Genomic DNA, 23,227 nt, shown 5'->3' with positions numbered 1-23,227 from the left:
TATATGGTAATGCTGTCAGTTAAACGCGTTATTAACGGTGTTAACGCAAACCCATTTTAACGGCGTACATTTTTTTATCGCAAGATTAACGTTCTTTTTGGCCTAGCAAACTTTGTTGTTTTTTTCACATGGTGTTTGCAACAACTAGTAACGTTAGAAAAACTACAAAACCACACCGGATCTAGCTAGACCGGAAACTAAACAACAGGCAATGCAACGCACACACTTGTTTGGGCATGCGAGCCGGCCAAAGAGTAGTAGGCTAACGTTAGGTTTTGAGTGGATGGCGAGCACGAGATGCCGAAATGGATGCCAATAAGACTCTAAATGGAAAGTTTACTTTTAAAAAGCTGTCGAGAGGGACAGTAGTTTCACGCATACACAGCCCGTACTCCACGGAGAAAGCAGCCCAATTGGAACTGCTGCAAAGTGCAAACGCTAGGCTCATTCGAGATGAGCCAGATCTGCGCAGAATCGATCACCGGCGATTGCCGCCCAATGCATGCCGGTTAGATTTGTGTCCGACTTGATCCCGACTTGCTCTGACGTCATGCACACGTGGGCAACGATAATCTCACGAGATCAAGGCGGGCGCAGTTTTTAGAGCCAGGCGCTGCAGTTGCTCTCCACCGACTGCAAGAGCCAGGCGGACCCAGGGCATGCTGGGAAACGCCGGCCTCTCAGCTGATCGGTTCAGAATCGACTCAACATGATGACGTTTTATATTAACTTTTTATTGATTTTGATCGTAGGGATTTTAACTGCGATTTGTCTGATTTAAAAGCTTATTCTGTACAGAACACGTGTGGCTGATAGTTACGTTTAGAAGTCAGAGAGATCTACAGTGTGTTGTTAATTAAAATCAGCAACAGATCGCATGTAGAGCATTTTGACAGCTACTCTGTCATAATAAAAACAACTGGAGACTGTGTACTAAGCTGATATATGGGTCTGATAAGATTTTATTAAATCAGAATTGGACCACAGTGTTTCTGTGACTTCCTGTTCAGCCTGAAAGCTGCTGGAAACGGCTGCAAGCTGTCCGACTTGAGAGCGGACTTTTGTCACCACCCCCTGCTGCTGCCACCTGCTCTCGTCCGCTTTACAGGCGAGGCGCAGTTCATCTCGAACAAGCCTATTGTCTCATTAACCGGCGATCACTGGACGTCAGTGAGTAATCAAAATTATTTAGGATTTACTGCACACTATATTGACTATGTATGCATATAGTTTTAGGACTGTGTTGTTTGTATCGTTTTTTTGACTGTTTTTGTCATTTGGGACATTGTCCACCCCCTTTTCTGTCCAGGAGAATTGTTACATTCCTTATTAGAAAAATTTAAAGGTTACAAATGTCCTGCTGTGGCATCTGGTTTTGGACCATTTTGTTTGTACTGTATAAGCAAAGTGTTAGTTTTACATCTCAGTTAGGTTAGGTACTTGGAGGAATTGTGCAATAATGACAGATTCATAAAGTTATTTTCTTTGCAGTCATTTGATTCCCAATCAAGATACACCAGTTATAATTGCTTTCCATTATTAATATGTACTTAAAAACAGTTCTGAAATGCAAAATAATACAATTTTATTCATGTGATAAAACATGCGATTAATCGCGATTAACTATAGAAATTTTGCGATTAATTGCGATAAAAGAAAATAATCGTTTGACAGCCCTAATTTATGGTCAACTTGTCCTCTCTTAACACTGTTTTTGTTTGTACATTAAGTGTATACTTTGTATTATAGCATACAGTATTGCAGTGTGGGTTATTGTGTGTCCACTTACTATCAGTAATATTTCCAGTCCCGAGGAGGATGGAGAAGGTGGTGCTGTTCATGTTCGGGACGGTGAACTCACACTTAATCACATTTTCGTTTACGATACCCCAGATTTCTGTTGTTACCTTAAAAGTATGACACATAATGTGACACAAAGTAAGATATGGTAAGGTAAAAAAGGAAGAAAATACAGCAAAGTTTAGCAAGGCAAATATATTAACAAAAAACAATAATTAACACTTTTTGTTGCCTAATTTCAGTTGTAAAATGTGTTATGTAGGTCAGATATGGTCCAATGGTTTGTTAAGAATTTGATCAATAGGTGCATTCATGAAACTGCAGTTCTTTTTTGGAATATTCAGATTTCTTTCAATCACAAGCAATACAAAAATTGTGCATTAATCATCTTAAAGTGCTCGTAAGTGCATGTATTATATTTTCTGTCCTTCCATTCTTCCATATAACATAAATAACAATGTCCTCAATGATTATAAAATAAAATATAATTTGCTTATGCCAACATCCCTCTATATGACATATGTAAATTTGAGGCCTCACCCTCTCAGCTGGAGTGAGAGCGCCGTTGGTGTTGTTCTGATCCACCGTCTGGAAGAAGAAGCTCCCATTGTTGGAGCTGTTTTGAGCGCAGATGAAAAGCATGGTGGTACCCTGATGAAAGAAATAGGGATTAGGATGAGATGACTTCTGAGAAGTGAAGACAATGACACATTCCAATAGTCATACAGTGTTTTGGCTAAGTAGTTTTGAAACCAGTACTTTTACACTTTTACTTGAGTAAAAAGCTTGAGTTGATACTTCAACTTCCACAGAAGTCTTTTCAAAACCTAGTATCTATACTTCTACTTGAGTAATGAATGTGAATACGTTTGACACCTTTGCAGGTTAGGTAAAGAACCTGATTGTATTGGCTGTTAGAGAAACATTCCTGGTGGAAGGTTTTTACATTTACATTTGTCTCTGTGTAAGTACACTGTGGAGATCTACTGTTTGTACGGAGTCACATATATTAAAGAACTTCCTGCTTTTAAAGGGACATGAGATACAGGTAGACGATGTGTCCAACTTAGCAAAAAAGACTTTTTGATGCGTTACCTGTGAAGCATTCACAGTGAGTCCCAGTGCGATGTATCCCACGGAGTCTCCGCTGAGTTGGAAGGACATTGCAGAGCCGTTGGGTGCTAATGGGGTGCTGGCGATCACAGATGCAAACATACAGCTGGTGTTTCCAGTTGGATCACAATTGCCTGGTGTCCGCACACACAGTTTAGTGTATCCACAACCATTTTGAGAGATGTTCACCTGGTAGACAGACAGACAGACAGACACACACACACACACACACACACACACACACACACACACACACACACACACACACACACAGATATATTTTCTGCACTGTTTTACCCCCCTCGAGCCTCCCCACATTTTTTTGCAGAATTACTACTGTATATTATAGTGTATATTTATTTTACCAACTGCCACTTTGCTCGCTTTAAAGCCATGATGTCTCTCTCTCTCATGGGTGGGCCAAATTCTCTGGGCGGGCAAAGCAGAGAAAGGGGAGGTAACCTTGCTCCTTATGACCTCATAAGGAGCAAGATTCCTGATTGGCCCATCTGAGCTTTCATTTCTCAAAGGCAGAGCAGGATACCCAGGGCTCGGTTTACACCTATTACCATTTCTAGCCACTGGAGGACCATAGGCAGGCTGGGGGAATCTATATTAATGTTAAAAAAAACTCATAAAGTGAAATTTTCATGCCATATGACCTTTAAGTTCTGATAACATACTGTCATATTTTGTATAGAATATTGTTCATTATCTTTTGAAAATGTTGGAGGTGAAGATTGTGCAACTTAAAAAGTGTGTTTCCTGTTGTAATTGCAATAGTTAAATAACTGGATTCTCTTGAGGGTGTAAAATATGAAATTATAATAATATAATATATAATAATTTCTCTTTCACTTATGTTATATAAATGTGCCAAAAATACAATCATATAAAAAATGTAACTAGAGCAGAGAGTAACAATAATATAAAATATTAAGAATAATATGCAAATAAAATATAGAATAAATATTCTAAATAACACAACTCCTAATGAATGATTGATACTGACGGAAAGGCCAGTGAGCCGTTCCTAGGACATGGTTGACCTCAGGTATTACTTGATCAACTTTATTTTGGAAAAGCTCCTCTCTGCTTGAGCCATAGTGACTGGCAGAGTAGGCCTAAGTGCAATCCTGAGAGCAGTCCAAAAGTTTAATCCAGTACCTGGCCTGTAGACCGGTTCGCAATTTAGTATTGGGGGAATTTTTCACTTGAACCGAGTTAGTGGGTCCCTAGACATGAAAAATCACGAGGTGCTCATCCACCGTAGTGCCACAAATTGTGCAATGGTCAAATCAAATATGGCCGCCATCGGCTATGATGAAAATCTATCTTTTTTGTTTCTGACCATATTGGGTGATTTTTTTACCTTAAAAGGTCATGGTCAAGGTAATTTTCCTATTCTGAAGACCTATTTTGAAGACCTTGGCCATAACTTGGCCATTATTAGGAATAAAAAACAGATCCAATAAGTCTATTTATACTGAAGCTGACATTTAACATTCATTGCTAATATTGTTTTTAACATTAAGGATCATCTTGTCATTGAAATGTCAATGTCATCATTTTTCACTAACTAGATTAAGATTTTTTTCTTTATAGTCACTTTTTATTGTATTTTTTCCCACAATGATTTGTTTTAATTATAACAAGACATGAAGAGAAGAAACTTAACAATCATAAACATCCCCATTTGAACTTGTATTTTAATTGGGTGTTAGTACAATGACATCAAATAAAACTATTGGGTGCAAATAAAACTATGTAGCAATAAAAGTGATACAAATGACATCATACCGAATTAACTAAAAGTGCACCATATAGTCTGATTTCTCTCAAAGCATACTGTATGTGTGCATGTGCATTAGTGGGATAGTTTTTTCCATGGCAGAATACGGTGCATGAAACTCCAGCAGCATGACAGCCACATCGGCGATTGTCACACTTGCCTGAACACTTACATACTTTAAGCAGACTTGGTGGTAAGAGCTTTAGACATTTTGATGGCAGGAGTGTGCCAAAGTGATCCTTCCATCCACATTCCGTTGGCTCTAGTCTTACTTTGGGGTCCTTGGCTGTTGCAAACAAGTGGTATGCCGTATGAACCAGAAAAGCCCCTCGTTGGATGTGGCCTCTGATCCCACTACTTGTGGGAGGGACAGCATCAATTCCAGTACTTCCACTGGAGTAGGATTTCTACCCTGAAGTCATTAAATGTCTTAGCTGTTGTAGTTGACCTGGCCCCAGCCCAGACACGCACCAAGTACTTCTCAGCAAATGTTGCATCTTGCTCTGTCAAGGTGTCTGCCTCTCCACAGTTGGCTAAGTATTGGACTGGGTCAGAAGCCATAGTGTTATGTTGCTAAAATAACAACTGGTCTCAATTTGTAATGCAACAACTCTCTTCCTTTATTTCCGGAAAACCCAAAAAAAACACGCACACCTACGGTGGCCTCTCAGTGTCAAAAATGTGCAACGTGACACAGGCATGCTGAATAATAGAACTAACAATGTGCGACATAAAACAGTCATTCTGAATAACATAACTAGAGCTGTATATATGTATACTCTACGTATTACATGAACACAACATTTCCCCCCCCCTCCGAATGTTCAGACGTGAAAGGTGGCAACAAAGTCCTCGAAGTGCCCAGGGCGCGTGCGGACGCTGACAGGGCGGGGCTCAGGAACAAGTGGGGCCGGCAGCGGGGCTGAAGCCAGAGCGGGGCACTGAGCAGTCGGTTCCGCCCGGGCAAGAGGTGCCGCAATGGGGTCCGGCACATGAGGGTTCGGCCCAGTTGCTGGGTTGCTCTGCTCCACCCCTGCCAGGTGAGGTTGGTGAAGAGGGGAGGGCACTCTGCGCAAGCAGCTGGCGTGCCAACGGGAACCATCGGTCAGCTGAAAAGAAGCTGGGCCGAGCTGCCGACTGACCTGGTACGGAGCCGACCAGAACGAAGACAGCTTGTTAGCTCTTTGGGGCCGGTGGGCTCTGACCCAGTCTGACACTCTGATAGCAGGCCACTTAGCCTTGTGCTTCATCGAACCTCCGCTTCATGGAACTCTGTTGCCTCCTGACGCGAGACGTGACTGCTGCTGGGCATGGGTGTGGGTCCGCGGCCATTGATGGACGGAGTCTTGACAGGGGAAGCACAAGCTCCCTTTTCAGCATGAGTGCGGCAGGGGAGACCCCTGTTGTAGAGTGGGCAGTTGCCCTGTAGTGGAGGAGGGTCTGTGACAGTGCGGCCATCAGGGAGTATCCCTCAGACATGTGAGCACGCAGTCCATTTTTCAGGGATTGGTTGAATCGTTCCACCCCCCCGTTGGCTTGGGGGTGATAGACGGAGGTCCGGATGTGGGTAACCCCTTTGTTGGCGAGGAAGGTGGTGAACTCCAAGGACAGGAACTGAGGACCATTGTCCGTAGTAACTGCACGAGGCAAGCCCCAGCGGGAAAACAGCTGGTCGAGGAAGTTGACCACAGCAGCAGAGGTAACCGTACCCATGGGAGCCACTTCAGGCCACTTGGAGTGCAAGTCGTAGACCACCACGAGGAACCTCTGGTGGTGTGGCACATTGTACAGCTCACCACAGATATCAAGCTGCAAGTGGTCCCATGGTGCAGACGGCCAGTCTACTGGCTGTAGCGGAGGTGAAGCGGGCGGCCCAGTTTTCCCACTGGTGAGGCACGCTGTACAGGAGCGGATGAGTCCCTCCAGATCACGGTCCATGGCGGGCCACCACACAATGTCACGGCACCTTTGTTTGGCTTTGACGATGCCGAGGTGTCCCTGATGTGCCATTTGCAAGACACACCCTCTGAGAGCCACTGGGATGACAGCACGGAGGCCACGTGCAATGCAGGCCTCACCCAGCATGACAGTTCATGCTTCACTCGATGGTATGGCTCCAGTTCTGGTGGGACGCGGGCAGGCCAACCACGTCTGATGTAGTCGCGAAGCATGCTGAAGACGGGCTCGGCTGCTGAGGCGGACTCCAGATCACGGAGGTAGACTGTGTCCTTCAGTGGTGAGTGGACCAGGTGCACTACCCCCTCCTCATCCTCTGGAGAGACAGCAGAGCACTGGGTGGCAGCAGGACGGGATAGGAAATCTGCTACAACATTAGTCTTGCCAGGCGTGAATTGTAGCTGAAAGTCATACTGCTGCAGGCGGTCAGACCATCTGTAGAGGCGAAGGGGCCTGTGTCATCCACCCGAAGTGGACATCAGGGCTGTCAGGGCCTGGTGGTCTGTCCGTAGGGTAAAAGACCGTCCGTACAGGTACAAATGCCACCTCTCGCACGCCCAAATGCAGGCGAGGGCCTCCCTCTCACCCACTGAGTATTTCTGCTCGGTGGGGCTGAGCGCCCGGGAGGCGAAGGCTACGGGCCTCTCCACGCCGTCATGGAGCTGTGACAGAACAGCGCCCAGAGCCACAGCAGATGCATCGCAGGTCACGAATGTGGGGCAGTCCAACTGGAAGTGTGCCAGGATTGGGGACGTGGTGAGGAGACGCTTCAGTTCGTCGAAACCTGCCTGGCATTCAGGAGTCCAGATCCAAGAAGCATCCTGCCTGAGCAGCATCCTCAGCGGGGCCGTGACAGAGGAGTACTGAGGCAGGAAACGCATGTAGTAGGCTGTCATTCCCAAGAACGAAGCCAGCTGCGAGGCTGTCATGGGGGTGGGGACTGCGCTGATGGCTGCCACATTCGACTGGAGAGGGGAGATACCATCTGCGGACACCCGGAACCCGACAAAGTCAATGGCCGGTGCAGAGAACGTACACTTCTCAGCGTTCAAGGTTACATGGTGGCGGCTGAGGGAGTCAAAAACTCGTTCCAGGCGGGCGTTGTGCGTGTCAACATCTGGCCCGTGTACCACAATGTCGTCCAAATAGGCCACGGTACCAGGGCAGCTGGCGAGGATTGTGGACATGATTTTCTGGAAACAGCTTGGTGCTGAGCTGAGCCCAAAAGGCATTCTCGTATATTGGTACAGGCCAGTATGGGTGATAAAAGCCGTCAGGTTCCGACTCTCCGGGTGCATAGGGATTTGTAGGTAGCCCTGACGTAAATCCAACTTAGAAAAGACCCGGGAGCCATAGAAGTGGGTCGTGAGTTCTTCTGTTGTCGGGAGAGGGTACTTGTCAGGCACCACTGCTTTGTTGACCTGGCGAAGGTCAACACAGACTCTCAGTCCACCTGACTTCTTCCTGGCGATGACGAGGTTGGACACCCACGGAGAGGCGTCAATGGGTTCTATAATGCCATCAGCCTGGAGGCGTTGGAGCTCCTGTGTAACGCCGTCCCGCAAAGCCAGGGCGCCGCACGAAGGGGCTGGACCACGGGAGGCACGCTGTGGTCCAGGAGCGGTTTGTGTATGAATGAGGTGAGGCACCCAAGGCCATTGAACAGGTCAGGCCGGCTCTGTTGCCAAGGGGAATCCACTTGTAGTATTCGTGTTCCGTTGTTGTCCTGTAAGGTGAAGCCAAGGCTGAGAAAGAGGTCAAGTCCCATGATGTTCTCGCCGCGGCGCGTAACGTGGAATGGGAAGCGGTCCACGGTTGTAGAGGTGTAGCGAACTGGGAGGTAGAGTTGACCGACAACGTCGATTTTGCTGCGGCCGTAGCCACAGAGAGCAGTGGATGGGGGCTGCAGCTGTCTGTTTGGGAAGAGTAGGTTACAGGTGTCAACATTCAGCAGTGATACCTTGGCCCCAGTGTCGAGGAGAAGAGGGACACAGCAGCCATCCAGGTATACGGGGCACCTGGAGAAGGTCCCTGGGTGAGGGCCTATGGTACGCACTGGCACCACCGGGTCATGTGACTGTTCAGGGTAGCCAGTCGGAGCAGACCGGCACCATTTTGCAAAGTGGTTAGGTTTCTGACAGCGTCTGCATGTTTGGCCCCTAGCAGGGCAGTCCTGGGCCCTTGTGGCATGACGGGTGGAGCCACAATTCCCACAGCGTCTCTGCTGGCGTGTTTGCTGGGGGCGCGCCACCTGTATAGCAGCAGGGTCGGCCAGGTTGTCTGAGCTCGATAGCTGATGCACTGGCTGTTCCATAACGGCAGTATGAGACTTGTTTTCTGCTATTTTAGCAGCACATTGAGTTGCCGCCTCCACTTGTAAGGCGAGTGTTAGTGCGTCATCCAGTGACAGTGTTGCATCTTTGAGTAACAACTCCTCCTGAACTCTGGGATTAGACGTTTTTTCAATGAGCTGGTCCCGAATAAGTTCATCCCTCATGACGCCGAAATTACAGCACTGCGCTAAGGCTTTCAAATCTGCTACAAACTGCCTAGCAGACTCACCAGGGCGCTGACATCTTTGTCTGAACTCCAGCCGCCGAAAAAGGATGTTCTGTGACTTCACAAAATGTCCAGTCAAAGCCTCAATGACAGCATTGTAAGTGTCCAGAGTACCGTCAAGCGTGTTGAAAATCCTGTTCCCCTCCGCTCCCAGCAAGTGCAGCAGGATAGCGCGCTTCCTCGCGCTAGCAGCACCATCCAATCCAATGGCTAAAAGGTACAGTTCAAAAGACGTTTTCCACCGATTCCAAGGGACAACAGGTTCGCCAGGGAGGGGAAGAAAACAGTCCGGAGGTGGCAGAGAGAAAACCGGGGCATCAGCCATCCTCGTCGCCAATGTTATGTTGCTAAAATAACGACTGGTCTCAATTTGTAATGCAACAACTCTCTTCCTTTATTTCCGGAAAACCCCCCAAAAAACCGCACACCTATGGTGGCCTCTCAGTGTCAAAAATGTGCAACGTGACACAGGCATGCTGAATAATAGAACTAACAATGTGCGACATAAAACAGTCATTCTGAATAACATAACTAGAGCTGTATATATGTATACTCTACGTATTACATGAACACAACACATAGCAGCATGTTTTGCCCCCACTTTTCTCATACCAGTCCGGATATGTGCTTTAATCACTGTCCTTGACAGTGACGCTCCAAGACAAGAGACTGCTTGATGGAGTGGAAGCATTCGCCGCCTCTCACCAGTGCCATACTACTTCCAGATCTCCTTCATTCCGAGTTCTTGGAAGTATGGGCTGTAGTGGAGAAGCAATGCAAAGGTGTCTGTGTCATTGGAGACTATGACAACTCTCTTGCACTGCTTCACACAAACAGCCCACTAAACATGCACCAGCAACTAAGGGTTCACCGATCCGATATTAAGATCGGATATCGGCCCCGATATTGACAAAATAGCAGGATCGGGGATCAGAAAAATGTACAGATCCACAGGCCGATCCAGTTTTTTTTTTTTTTCTTCCTCCGTCGCAGCACCAGAACCCCTGTTAACTGCGTACCCTTCTCACTCATGGTAGTAACTTTATAACACAACAATTAATAACCCACAACTAACTCTCTTTAAAAGGATAAAACACCATAGATCATAACTATTTGTGACTTAAACAGTTTCTAACACTAATAATTTTACATTTACAAATGTACACCGCCGAACAGCATTATAGCTGCTAGCTAGCCAGGCAGCATAAGAGTCTGTTAAGCTGGGAGAAGCTCCGGTCACTACTGCACATTCAAGAATAGAGAAGAAAGTTAGAGGATGAAGAAAGACTGGAGATACACCAGAACAATGTATGCTCAAGAGAGGAGCCATCTGTTGTTCCGAAGTTGTTTGTTTCATAGATATATAGTGTATATATCTATGCGTCGCTCTAACGTTACTCGGCCGTGCTAACGTTACCGTGCTAACGTTAAAGACATGTCACTTCAAGCATGCAGCAGAGCAACATTATGAACGCAATCCACCTACGGTCCCGCTACAGACCGTTGAGAAAGACGGTTTCAGAGCAATGATTAAAACACAATGATTAAAACACTGGATTTAAGATGTCTTGCCTCGCTGAAATACATCCGCCAACCTGCTAGCATTATTCAAACACCGAAGGAGGCTGACTCCGGATTTCCACTGGATGCAGGACGTCTGCGGTTCTATTCTACGAATTCACATAGAATAGAACCACAAAACCAACAACAGTTAGTTTCCATCCAGAGGAGTAGAGGGGAAACAACTCTGTAATGTGTTTTCAAGGTGTAGTGCAGGGAAATATGATCCGTGTATTTTATTTTGAAAATTAACCAGATGTTTTATTTTGCTTCTCTGCTCGACTTCCTGTCCTGCACTATCTGCCGTGTGCTGAATTACTGCGGAGGTCTCCGGCGTCCGGCAAAAATAGAAGCTCTGCTTATCTGCTCCGGAGGGCTGCAGACCGCCGGAGCTGGGACGCAGTCGGAACGCAGCCGTTCTGCAGACAGTGGAAATACACACATTGACTTTAATGGAAACCTAATGACTCCGCCGCCGTTCTGGAGCCGTTACGCAGCCGTTACGCAGCCGGTGGAAATTGGGGGGGACAGCGGAGCTATGTTCAGTCGCCCACTACAACCACACTACAACAACCTAACTTACCTGTGGCTAAGGTAGTGTTTATACAACTATCTTACAACTATTTTGTTTTGAAAGGGAAACAATGTTAAAGTTGTTTGTATGTGTAGGTTTCATTCGATTTGAGTTTATTTTACTACTTTGCACAATAAAAATAATTTAGCTTCTGTAACTGTTTAATGGATTCTCCTTCATTGTATAATGATGTGGAGCCAAGCAAACTCTTTAGTAATGAAAGCTTTTAGTAAACATGATGACATTAAAATGTTTTTGTGATATTCTATGTACTCCTGACAGTAGAATAAGCTATTATAAATCTATATAAAGGCCCATTATTGTTATTTATTTAAATGTATTTGTATATATATATATATATATATATATATATTTTTATAGTTTGATTACATAATATTTTCGATGTGAATGCACAATTGTTTTTTAAATAACAAATAAATAAGAATTCAATACATTACATCTATGTTATTTTGTCTTAGTTAGGAAAGTAATGTTTAGTTAGGAAAGTCTGGTGCCTTTAGTCTCCTCCACATGGTGGAAGGAAGGTATAAGGGGAAAGGTATACAGTTTATTATTAATTCAGCAACGGTATCGGATTGGTATCGGGTATCAACAGATACACAAAGCCCTGGCATCGGTATTGATATCGGTACTGAAAAAGTCAGATTGGTGCATCCCTACCAGCAACCTGGCATCAGCCTCCTCAGTCCAGTTTAAGAGGTCTGGGATCTCTTCGCCACCAGCTGCCTTTGCTGGTAGCACATCATCATAAATGACAACAGAACTGACAATAACCGTAGCATTGCCACTGGCTTGATTGCACACCATGTCCCAAGCTAACAGTTGGAGATTCCGCTTGTTCTCCTCAGACGCCCAGAACTTGTCAAGTTGCTGAGGGATGGGTGTGTGTCTGTTCATGTCAATGATGTTGATGCCTGTTGATGAGTCTGCATGCCGCATGCGTGATGCATGATGGCATTGATGACTGCACCTAAAGTAGGGAATTGTGCTAGAGACATCTGTCGCATCTTTGACATGAAGTCTACCACAACATGAGTGGCATAAGTAGACTCAGGACATTGGGTGAGATCAAGTCGAGGCTCACTCTCATCAAAGCACATCATGAGAAAGTATCTGCCGGATACTCATGCCCTGCTCCTTAGCAATGTCCATACGCCTATGTGCCTCGGCCAAGTCTTTGGATGAGACTAAATTCTGCTCCTTCATACTGATTGTCTGTGTCTTCTGTGGTTGTTCGTTGAACTGAGGTAGTTTTCTCTTTGATACAGTTTTGCTAATTTTCTTGGTCTGCTCAACTAACCTCTCCTGCCTGTACGAGCAGTAGATATGCTTCCCATTTTGGAGACAGTTGAGCAAGCGAGGAGCGACACCTCAGTCGACAGCCTGCTTTGTGAGCAGATTGTGCAGTGGAACGGGCACATTGACTGTCACTGAGTATGGATTCTGCCGCTCTAGCACAAAGTCCAGCAGCTTTGAAACATTTTGGTTGAATGTAAGGCAGCGAGTGGTGCTCAGTGCATGCAGGAGACGGCATTCTGTCTGTTTCAAAGTGTGGTTGTTGGTGAGAAAGTTGAAGATATCAGTGATCATCCCAATCTCATGGAACAAGAGCTCAAACTCTGTTACAGCATTTGCATTGTGTGTGGCTCCTATTACATAGTGACCTCCAGGACCCTTTGACACTCGCTGAATGGTCCGCTCAACCTTCATGTCGCCTCCCACAGCACAGAACCAGCCAGGGCGATCCTGCACAACCCACTGGCCTATAGACAAGCGCCGGTAGAGCTCAGGATTTGTGAACTCTAGCACCTTGATTTGTTCAAGATACCATGAGCCATGACGAAGGCAGTTTATGCAGTCACATTCTGCAAAGATTGGCATAGAATCCTCTATAGTAGCCACGTGTAGGTTCCAGTTTCCTTCTCTTTCGGAGACTACAGCATTTTTGATGCTGGCCATCAATTCTTGCCAAACTCCAAACAAATGGCAGAGCTCTGGCTTCGCTTCACACTCCTTTTCAAACTCCAGAAAGTCCTGATTCAACTTCTGCACTTGTTCAATCAAGGCCTCAAACTGCTTTGGGCAATGTTGATTTGCAGCCAGTGTAGTCTACCTATGCTAGCACTGGATATTCTGCTTTGTCCTCTTGTTGCCAGAACATCTCCCACTGGAGCGACCTGATTACATCCTCCACAATCAGCATCCCAGTGAGAGCCCAGACATAATGACTAACATTTAACACACTTTATCACGCCATGTCCAAACACCTCATAACAATATCAGAAATGATACCTCACCACCCGTGGACTAACGGTATTTGGGCCACTGTACCGAGTTTGACTGGAGGACGCTGTGTGTAAGTTTTGAAACCAACCGTTGGAGGGACATCTAACCAGACTGTAAGGAATGATGAATGCTGGCTACTCAGTCTACAATTTATATATTTGAGAACCCTTAATCGGGCTGAAAAAAAAAAGGAACATGATGAATCCTGAGTATGTAAGTTTTGTAACTAAGCTTTAAAGGGACACTTAACCAGACTGAAAATACATGACAAATGCTAGTATATAATCCTAAGGATACTGTATGTAAGTTTTGAAGCCAAGCATTAAAGGGACACTTAACCAGACTGAAAATACAATATAAAAGCTGGCTGTTCAGTTTGTTTGTTAACAGCTAAGCTAGACTGAAAGAACATGAGGGATACGGTCTGTTCAGCTCATAGTCTGCTTATTGCTCCAACTAGATTGGTCTGTTTTTCACACAGCTTAGTCCAGAAATTGTTTGAAGGTGTTTATAATATTGTTCATGTTTAACATAATAATTCACCAGACCTGTTTCAATTAACCTGTGACTTAAGCCAGGAAGTGTAGTTTTGAGCTGGAGTTTTGCGCAAACTGCGTTTGATGTGGTCACACATCTTACAAATAGGGGAGGGGGTCTACGGTCTCAGAGGTTTAGGGGATTTATTTTACTTTTTATGTTTTTTCACACCTTGCTCAGAGCTGACAGTTCAACCTTTGCTATAGATTTGTTAGCAAAGTCCGGTAGGGTACTCAAGATTTTGAAGATGGCTGAGCTTTCAATCCTTTCAGTTAACATCAGGGGGCTAAACGGATATCATATATATGTACTACGATAAGGAGTAGGAAAATAGCCTTTGTCTCAGTATATGCACCAGCTACATATGATGAAAGCTTTTTCCCTCGCCTAACCAATGAATTGCTTTCTCTCAATGATTATTCACTAATTATAGGGGGGGACATGAATGTGGTACTAGATTTAAATCAGGATAGATCAGGGGTCAACCATATGAAAGCCCAAAAACACATATCGGACATGTTCAATGCAGTTGTGGAATCCCACCATCTTACAGACATATGGAGGATGCACAATCCTACCAGCAAGGATTACACCTTTTTTTCCACTCGTCCCCTCACCCACTCCCGCATTGATTATTTGTTATGCTCCAGTGTACTTAAGACAATGTTCCACACGATAGCAATAGAACCAGCAATTCTGTCTGATCACAATGCGCTGATAACCATATTCCGTTGTGATATGTTAGGAGAAAGATCTAGAGAGTGGCAATTTAATAATTGAGGCAAAATGACTATTTTAATGGTTGTAAACAAAGCAAATTGCTTGCTCTGAAATTAAAACAAAGCGAGTCCAGAGCTGCTATCAACAGCATCTGCATGGACAGAGGTATCTCAACGAATCCTAAAGATATCACAGACACTTTCCAATCCTTTAATTCAAAATTGTATGAATCCCCCTGCAATCCAGACCCGACACAGTGCCAAAAGTTCCTGAAAGAGCTAAACCTGCCTCTTCTTGAACCAGAGGAGGCAGAAGAACTGGGTCAACCTATTACGTTAGAGGAAGTTAAATTAGCGTTAAAAACAGCTAAGAAAAGGAGAACACCGGGGTTGGATGGAATTCCATCAGAACTTTTACTACAGTACTTCGATATACTAGGACCTATCATTTTACAAACTTTAACCTCTGCAATAGAGAGGGGCACCTTTCATCAACAAACCAACACTGCACTGATTTTGGTCATACACAAAAAGGGCAAAAATCCCACGGAGTGCTCAAACTACAGGCCCATCAGCAGGGACAGACTGGGGCTAAAAAACAGCCCTGGACTTTCTCCCAAATAGGCCTATCATCCGGCCATTTGCCCCAAGCCGTGCACGACAGACACTAGCCAGGATGTCCTGATACTATGCCACAATACTGTAGCCTATCAGACAAGGTATTCACAGCAAGTAACATCTCAAAACCAATGATGATAATTGGGGTTGTGTATATTAGCCATTTGCGGTTGGTACCATCTTTACAACTAAACACTCTCTATAGAGACAGGTGTTTAGGCTTTTGCTGAGGGCGGTAAGCAAAAAATAGTTCCAGGCTGTGACTATCTGACTTGGGCCGTGTGAAATAATACATATTATAGTCATCTTTTGTGCTGCAACTATCTTCAACCTGAATAAACAAATGATTTTAAAGATAGGTTATTAGCTATTATTGATGTGTTGCTTTGTGTTAAAGAATTAGCATTGAATAACCTATTTAATATTTTGTCAATGTATGTCATATTACACTTTTGATTCATATTAAGGCTGTGAAATGATGAAAATGACGAGGCCTATCAATTTTGTCTGTGAAGCTTTCAACAACCCCCAGGTCTTTGCCAGTTCCACAGTAAACGCAAATATGAAAGACAAGGAAAAACTGCACTCTGATGGAAGACAGACAGAAAGTGCAAGCTAGGATTTTTGGTTAAACTTTTGGTTACATTTGGTGAATTATTTAGCCCCCTTCCCTGTTTGTTAGCACGTTTAGAGTGGTACCAATGCATGCCTGATGTTTTCCCGTTAAATGCAATACCATAGTCTTCATCCTAGCAGCAAATGAGCTCACTACAACCTCTCATATACAACCAAGTTAAATCGCGGTCAACCCGCGATTAATTTCTAACACGTTTAATGTTTCAAATGAATCTAACAGAAATGATTAAACACATTAAGTTTGACAGCACTTAATGGCACAATAATTTTCATAATCATTATATACACCCATGTTGATAGCTGACTATGCAATTCGCTAAGATAGGGATAAAGGCAGCCTATTATAATGTGCCCTGCTCCTGGCACTCAGTACCTCTTGCTGATGTGAAATTAACTGCTGTCTGTCTCTCACATAGACTGTATATTATTACAGTCTATGGTCCCTCATCATGACTAGGCTGTGGATTGGTGATAGCCAGACTACTAGGCCTACTCTTCTCCCTCAGTTTCTTTTACACGTAGCATATACAGTAAGTGATCATATTAGCGCCCTCTGCTGTTGGCTGTTAATATCGCTTTATTAGACTGTTTTTGTACCGACGGCCGTCGGTTGGACAGCCGTTCTGGACTTTTGGTTACATTTGGTGAATTATTTAGCCCCCTTCCCTGTTTGTTAGCACGTTTAGAGTGGTACCAATGCATGCCTGATGTTTTCCCGTTAAATGCAATACCATAGTCTTCATCCTAGCAGCAAATGAGCTCACTACAACCTCTCATATACAACCAAGTTAAATCGCGGTCAACCCGCGATTAATTTCTAACACGTTTAATGTTTCAAATGAATCTAACAGAAATGATTAAACACATTAAGTTTGACAGCACTTAATGGCACAATAATTTTCATAATCATGATATACACCCATGTTGATAGCTGACTATGCAATTCGGCTAAGATAGGGATAAAGGCAGCCTATTATAATGTGCCCTGCTCCTGGCACTCAGTACCTCTTGCTGATGTGAAATTAACTGCTGTCTGTCTCTCACATAGACTGTATATTATTACAGTCTATGGTCCCTCATCATGACTAGGCTGTGGATTGGTGATAGCCAGACTACTAGGCCTACTCTTCTCCCTCAGTTTCTTTTACACGTAGCATATACAGTAAGTGATCATATTAGCGCCCTCTGCTGTTGGCTGTTAATATCGCTTTATTAGACTGTTTTTGTACCGACGGCCGTCGGTTGGACAGCCCTTCTGGACTTTTCCCGAACGCACAGATTGTCAGTCCATCTCTGCCCATCAGCCTCATTGGGACTGATATTAAGCTCTATTCCAAAGTCTTGGCACTCCGCTTAGAATGTTTTATTGAGAAACTAGTCCACCCCGACCAATCGGGTTTCATACCAAAGCGTCACGCTGCAGACATATACGCAGATTACTCCATGTAATAGAAGAAGCCAAAAACCTTCCAACAACGGCAGCAGTTTTATCACTGGACGCGGAAAAGGCTTTTGACCACCTAGAGTGGCAAGTAATGGAGAGGCTTGGTTTAGGAGTCAAATTCATTGACATGGTGCGTACTTTATATGCGAATCCCACGGCCATAGTCTCAACCAATGGCCTGCATTCACAGCCATTCCCCATCGTGCGGGGCTCGAGACAGGGATGCCCGCTATCTCCCATGCTATTTGCGATCTCTCTCGAACCGTTAGCCCAGGCCATAAGGCAAAATAAAATATGTAATGTCCAGATTAAATCCAATAACAACTCAATATCGTTATTTGCAGATGATATCTTGCTGTATATATCTGAACTTGAGGACTCTGTTCCAAAAACTCTTAAGATCTTTAACGAATTTGGCTCAATCTCCGACTATAAAATCAATTGGAATAAATCTAATCTTATTCTTTTGAACAACAGACAGGTGACATCAGCTATTAGTGATACAATACCAACCCAAAGCATTTGGGCATCACCATTCATGCATCGCTATAGCGAGTTGTCCAGGATAACTATGAAATTATACTAAATAGTGTTCAAAGGGATCTGGCCAACTGGTCTGCGCTGCCGGCACCGCTACGGTCCAGGATTGCTGTTGTTAAAATGAACATAGTTCCTCGTGTGAATTTATTAAGTACATTGATCCCCCACCGAAGGCCTGGCCCTCCCTAACCTTAAAGTATATCACAGAGCCTTTCAGCTACGGGGCCTCAGAGTGTGGATGGACCCCTCATCTACAGTCCCATGAAAAGTAATAGAGCAAAACCTCACTGGAAGTCTAAGACTGCAAGACCTTGCCTTTGCAGGTGTGTGTCCAAAAAAAGTGTATGCTAGCCTATGGCGCTATTATCACCACCATGTTGACCAACTTTAAACAGGTGGAGGAGCAACTACACTACACCAATTTGGCACAACATGCACTTAATGTCTGGTAACAGACCCTTTGTTTGTAACCAGTGGCGTGACAGAGGTATTTATACTTTAGACCAGTTATTCAATGAGGAAGGTATGTTAAGTTTTGAAGACTTGAGAGCTAGCTTTGAGGTCCCTAGGACATCCTTCTTCCTTTATCTTCGCTTAAGATCAGCCCTAAAATGTTATGGAGTGCCATGGGGGAACAGTCTTGAGACGCACCCAATCATTCAATGGCTTGTTGATTCGCCTGTGAGAGGATTGGTGTCCAGGATTTATGCTAAACTGATGCAAATAGAACTCCCAATAGTAAAGAAATGGGAGCGAGAGCTGAGCCCAGAGGGGAACATAATTAATTGGGAGACAGTTTGGGACAACATTTCCCACTGCTCCAAGAACCCACAGCAGATCCACTTCAACATACTGTATGCCATAGGATATATTGGACTCCTCAGAAGAGATACGTCTCTAAAGTCATTCCTACTCCCTATTGTACATTCTGTCAACCTGAACAAACTGGAACTTTCCTGCACATGGTCTGGAAGTGTGAACATTCCTACACATGGTCTGGAAGTGTGAACAGGTCCATGAGTTTTGGAATAAAACAACATCAATAATATCTATTGTGATAGGATGTCGAATTCCTACTGACCCGATTGTTTTGTTACTTAATGATGACTCTAAATTACATCTGCTTGGGAGACAGAAGAAAATTTGGCTAGCCGGCTCAACTGCAACCAAGAAAATGATAGCTCAGCGCTGGCTCCCCCCCCACCCCCCACTCGCTTTGTATAAAACAGTGGTTGGCGTACTTCCTGGACATAATTATGCTGGAGCTCTCTACAGCAAGGATTAACAAAGCCAAGTCATCGACTATAGACCTATGGAAAAACGCAGCAGCACAGGTATCAGTCCTTATGACCTCAATACCACAAGAGTTAGAGGAGAGCAACTAGGCAAGGTGGGATTTCTGTTTTCTTGTATATTGGTTTGTTTTGTTTTCCCCGAGGCCGCAGAGGGTGGGGGGTGGGAGAGGGTTTTGGTTCTTGTATGATTGTATGTGTTTGTTCTGTATGTTCTATGTTCTAAAATATAAAAAAATTATCATAAAAAAAAAAAAATCGCATTTCAGACGGCCAACACGAACACACATAACTATCAACTCGATAATAGGCTAAAGCCGTAAAGTAGGCTTTCAACTCAGGATAGGATTGGAGATGAAAAGTTTAACTGACACATAACCGCGATCAGCTTCGTGGGTGCTCAGTATTAGCAGAGCACCAACGGTATCGCGCCTATGCCCAGCAACCTGTTTGAGCCAGAGGTGAACTGTCCCCCGCAACCCCTTCTCACACAGCTTCTCTGTGCAGTGTGTACGGTACCTTCTCAGCAAGTAGGGGCGCCAATTTGCCAACTCCCCACACGGTGAAATGATAGATAATACAGTTTTAAGTGCCCGTGCCGCCTCCCATGTGTCATGAAAAAATGCCGACCCGGTTTTTCGCCAGTGAGAAAAAACGCTGCTGGCTGCTTCTTGGAAAAGGATGAAGAACATGCGCTACACTACAAACTGATCAACATTGCTCAATAAAAGCATGTAGAGAAGTCAAAACACAGGAAATGTGTCACTCACTATACAGAGGGGCGGCTTAGTGGTAGAGAGGTCGCCTGCCAATCGGAAGGTTGGTGGTTCGATCCCTGGCCCTGGTCCCTTGGGCAAGACGCTGAACCCCGAGTTGCCCCCGATGCTGTGCCATCGGAGTGTGTGAATGTTTACCTGATGAGCAGGTGGCACCTTGTACGGCAGCCTCGGCCACAGACAGTGTATGAATGTGTCTGACTATGTTAAAGACCTTTGAGTAGTCGTTAAGACTAGGAAAGCACTATATAAAAACAGTCCATTTACATAGACAGACAAAAAATGGCAATATTAACTAAATATTATCAGACCACATTATTGGTTTACGTTCACGAAATAGAAGGAATATAAAATAGCTAGTGAGGGGTTCTTGCTATAAATGCAAGTTGCTCATAAGCAACTTTTCCGTTTATTTTCTTCATTCTACAACTCAAATTTTGAATGGTGTCCTTAAACAAATGTCAACAAATGTCATTTACTTTGCGTACTGCAAAGTAAAGGTCAAGCAGGTATTGTGGTGATGTACAGTACACTGAGAGGATTGAAGTGAAAGAAATCCAACCTGTGTATTATTGGAAAATGACAAGTAAGACGTTCCTTGGACACCCGATGCCACATAAACCCCCAATGCAGCAACCAACAGGATCAATCCTCGTTCCATTCCTAAAAGAAAGGCAGTAAATGAACAACACATAGAGAGTTCATATTATGGGATGGATTTGAGAGCTTTTCTCACCAAATTACTAAGACTTGCAGTTTAGTAATTTGGAATTCATTTGGAATTTGGATAATTTGGAAATCTTAATGACTTCTGGAGATAATAAAACTGTCATACCTGATAACATCTCTGAATTTAGAATTTGTATGAACTAATTATTAATGCAAGCACAATTACTACAAAATTGTAATTCTGAGAAAACACATTTAGTTCAGTGAAAATATATAAAAACAGGATCTGTATTAACAGATTACAATATATATTATGAAGAAATGAATGAAGAAAAAAAAGGAAAGAAAACCAGCTCTATCACAACCAGAATAGTTCACAGTTTTGAAAGTGAACATCTCAGTCCAAAAGTCTCTTACAATTGACCTAAATTAAACTTTATAAAATATTGAAAATTAATAATCAAGAATCAAGAATCCAAATGAAGTTTTCCTTAGAAACTTACTTGAGCTGTAAAAGTCAAATGTTGAGTTGCAGAAAAGTTCCTTTGTTCAGTGGGTTCTGGTCCTGTGTGTGCATATGATCCCTGCGGGAATCATTTAAATCAGCAAACATCAGGTGGTGGTGGTGGGTGTGGGGGGGGCTGGGCTTTCTGCAGCATCCTGCAGAGGGCGTGGCCTTCACCTGGCTGAATACCTGCATAGATATTGTATAACCCAGGAAGCAACCCAGCCATGTTGTTACGCTGAGCAGAATTTGACCCATCGAAGCATCTGTGTTAAAACGTAATTGATTCTAAAGTAATTCTAAGTAATTCTTTATTGTAGTTGTGTTGTATCTACTTAAAATGTAATCCGTGATCTTTTGGTGTACCCAAATGTTTAATCTACTTTCATATAAAATCACAAAACATGTTTACAGATAAAGTCAAATACTTATAAAGAGATTCTATTCCAAAATGGTAAAATCATCAAAAAACTTATTTCACCTTTGGTTATAACTGAAGTCACTAGCTGTTTTTAAACACATTTTCTTAAACACTTTCCTTGATTATCTGCCCTGATTACTTTTTTTTATTTTATTTGAGATATAAAAAGATAATGTTTATTTGTATAGATACAAAAACAGATGCAAGCATGCTTTACATAAGGTGGATAAATCATTAGAATAATAAAAAAACCAATCAGAATACAAAAAAGACAAAAGAAATAGACCATAAACACAGTTATAGTGCAGCTACAGTCGGAAGTTGCCCCAAGTTCAATAAAAGAAACTGAAAATGCTGTGAGAACAGACTTTAAAATGAAGTAGAAAATGCAGAATTATGGTTTGAAGTATTTTTTACAGTAGCTCTCTTCAACTAGTAAAGGATTACACTGGTTGTAGGTTTGTAGTTTTAATACAGTCCATGGTTTTTAGTGACAGGTTTTACTCTAACTGCCAGCTCTTTGCTAGTCATGTGTTTATTTTAACCCATGAGTCATTTCAGCAATGCCATTGCCTAACAGAATAGATATTACACCTGAGTGTACAGTTACAGTCAGGGTGTCAGTATGTCAAGTAATCTTCTGATAAAAGCCAAGATACATCGTGATCTACATTATTGTCAGATTACATTTTCTTCCTCTGTTTCCAGTTAAGGAACTTTGATTGATTTGTTCCCTGAAGTTGTTCAGAAGAGGTATCATATACAAAATAAATTTCAGAATTATACCTACATTTTGTGTTGGTACTAGAACATGTTTACATGCTTTACTGTATCTGTTCGCCTAGCTGGATCTGGCCAGAGAATTTCATCAGCATCACAGGCGATATCTCCTCATTGGCAAGACAACGTGGGAAGAACCGTCTTTAATATCGAATCCATCCTTGAACAGCTGCAATTCAACCTGTTCACAGGCGTCCTCCATGGCCTGAACGAGGGGTACTTCTTCCTCTACCTCCTTCACCTCCTCTCTGGAGTCCCCCTTTCCCCCTCCCTCTTCTTCTGACTCCTTTGATTTTGGTTGAAGGTAGGTGACCTTACCTGCTGTATTTGTATAGTGCTTAAACCTGATTTGTGTGTCTACAATTAAACAATCATGTGTTTGTGCACCTGATGGCTGTGTTTCACAGGTCGGCTCATAAGTGAGGTCATTTGACAGTCAGTGCCTTGGAATTGCAAGGAAGTGACATCATGATATACTTCTGTGTCAAATGTATACAAGTTTGTTTAGTGGGGGTGGGGGGGTTGAGATCTCCACTTCTGAGCCACATTGAAATTTTGAGCATATCAAACTCTTCATTTTCTGGTGAATTTTTCTGCAAACACGTGTACCTTTTCTGCATCAAGTATCA

General features: G+C 43.6%; 2 protein-coding genes across 3 annotated transcripts in view; both read right to left on the bottom strand.

Moving 5' to 3' along the window:
- Nucleotides 1-21,508, bottom strand: part of LOC120568455 (putative ferric-chelate reductase 1) — a 53,809-nt gene extending 32,301 nt beyond the window's left edge. Inside the window, exons 1-5 of one of the 2 annotated variants that reach the window (XM_039816012.1) lie at nucleotides 21,396-21,508; nucleotides 20,786-20,886; nucleotides 2,896-3,102; nucleotides 2,341-2,451; nucleotides 1,790-1,907 (exon numbers count right to left, since the gene is read on the bottom strand). In XM_039816012.1, coding sequence (XP_039671946.1) covers nucleotides 1,790-1,907; nucleotides 2,341-2,451; nucleotides 2,896-3,102; nucleotides 20,786-20,884 — 535 coding nt within the window. In that variant the 5' untranslated portion in view covers nucleotides 20,885-20,886; nucleotides 21,396-21,508. The remainder of the gene's footprint in view (nucleotides 1-1,789; nucleotides 1,908-2,340; nucleotides 2,452-2,895; nucleotides 3,103-20,785; nucleotides 20,887-21,395) is intronic. The other variant, XM_039816011.1, reaches the window with a different exon arrangement.
- Nucleotides 21,488-23,227, bottom strand: part of LOC120567698 — a 51,018-nt gene continuing 49,278 nt past the window's right edge. The window contains exon 37 of the mRNA XM_039814666.1: nucleotides 21,488-21,586. Coding sequence (XP_039670600.1) covers nucleotides 21,495-21,586 — 92 coding nt within the window. The 3' untranslated portion in view covers nucleotides 21,488-21,494. The remainder of the gene's footprint in view (nucleotides 21,587-23,227) is intronic.

This window comes from Perca fluviatilis, chromosome 11, assembly GCF_010015445.1.
Source record: "Perca fluviatilis chromosome 11, GENO_Pfluv_1.0, whole genome shotgun sequence".
Lineage (NCBI taxonomy): Eukaryota > Metazoa > Chordata > Actinopteri > Perciformes > Percidae > Perca > Perca fluviatilis.
Note: the sequence above shows the minus strand (reverse complement) of the source record. Positions and strands in the feature narration are given on the sequence as shown.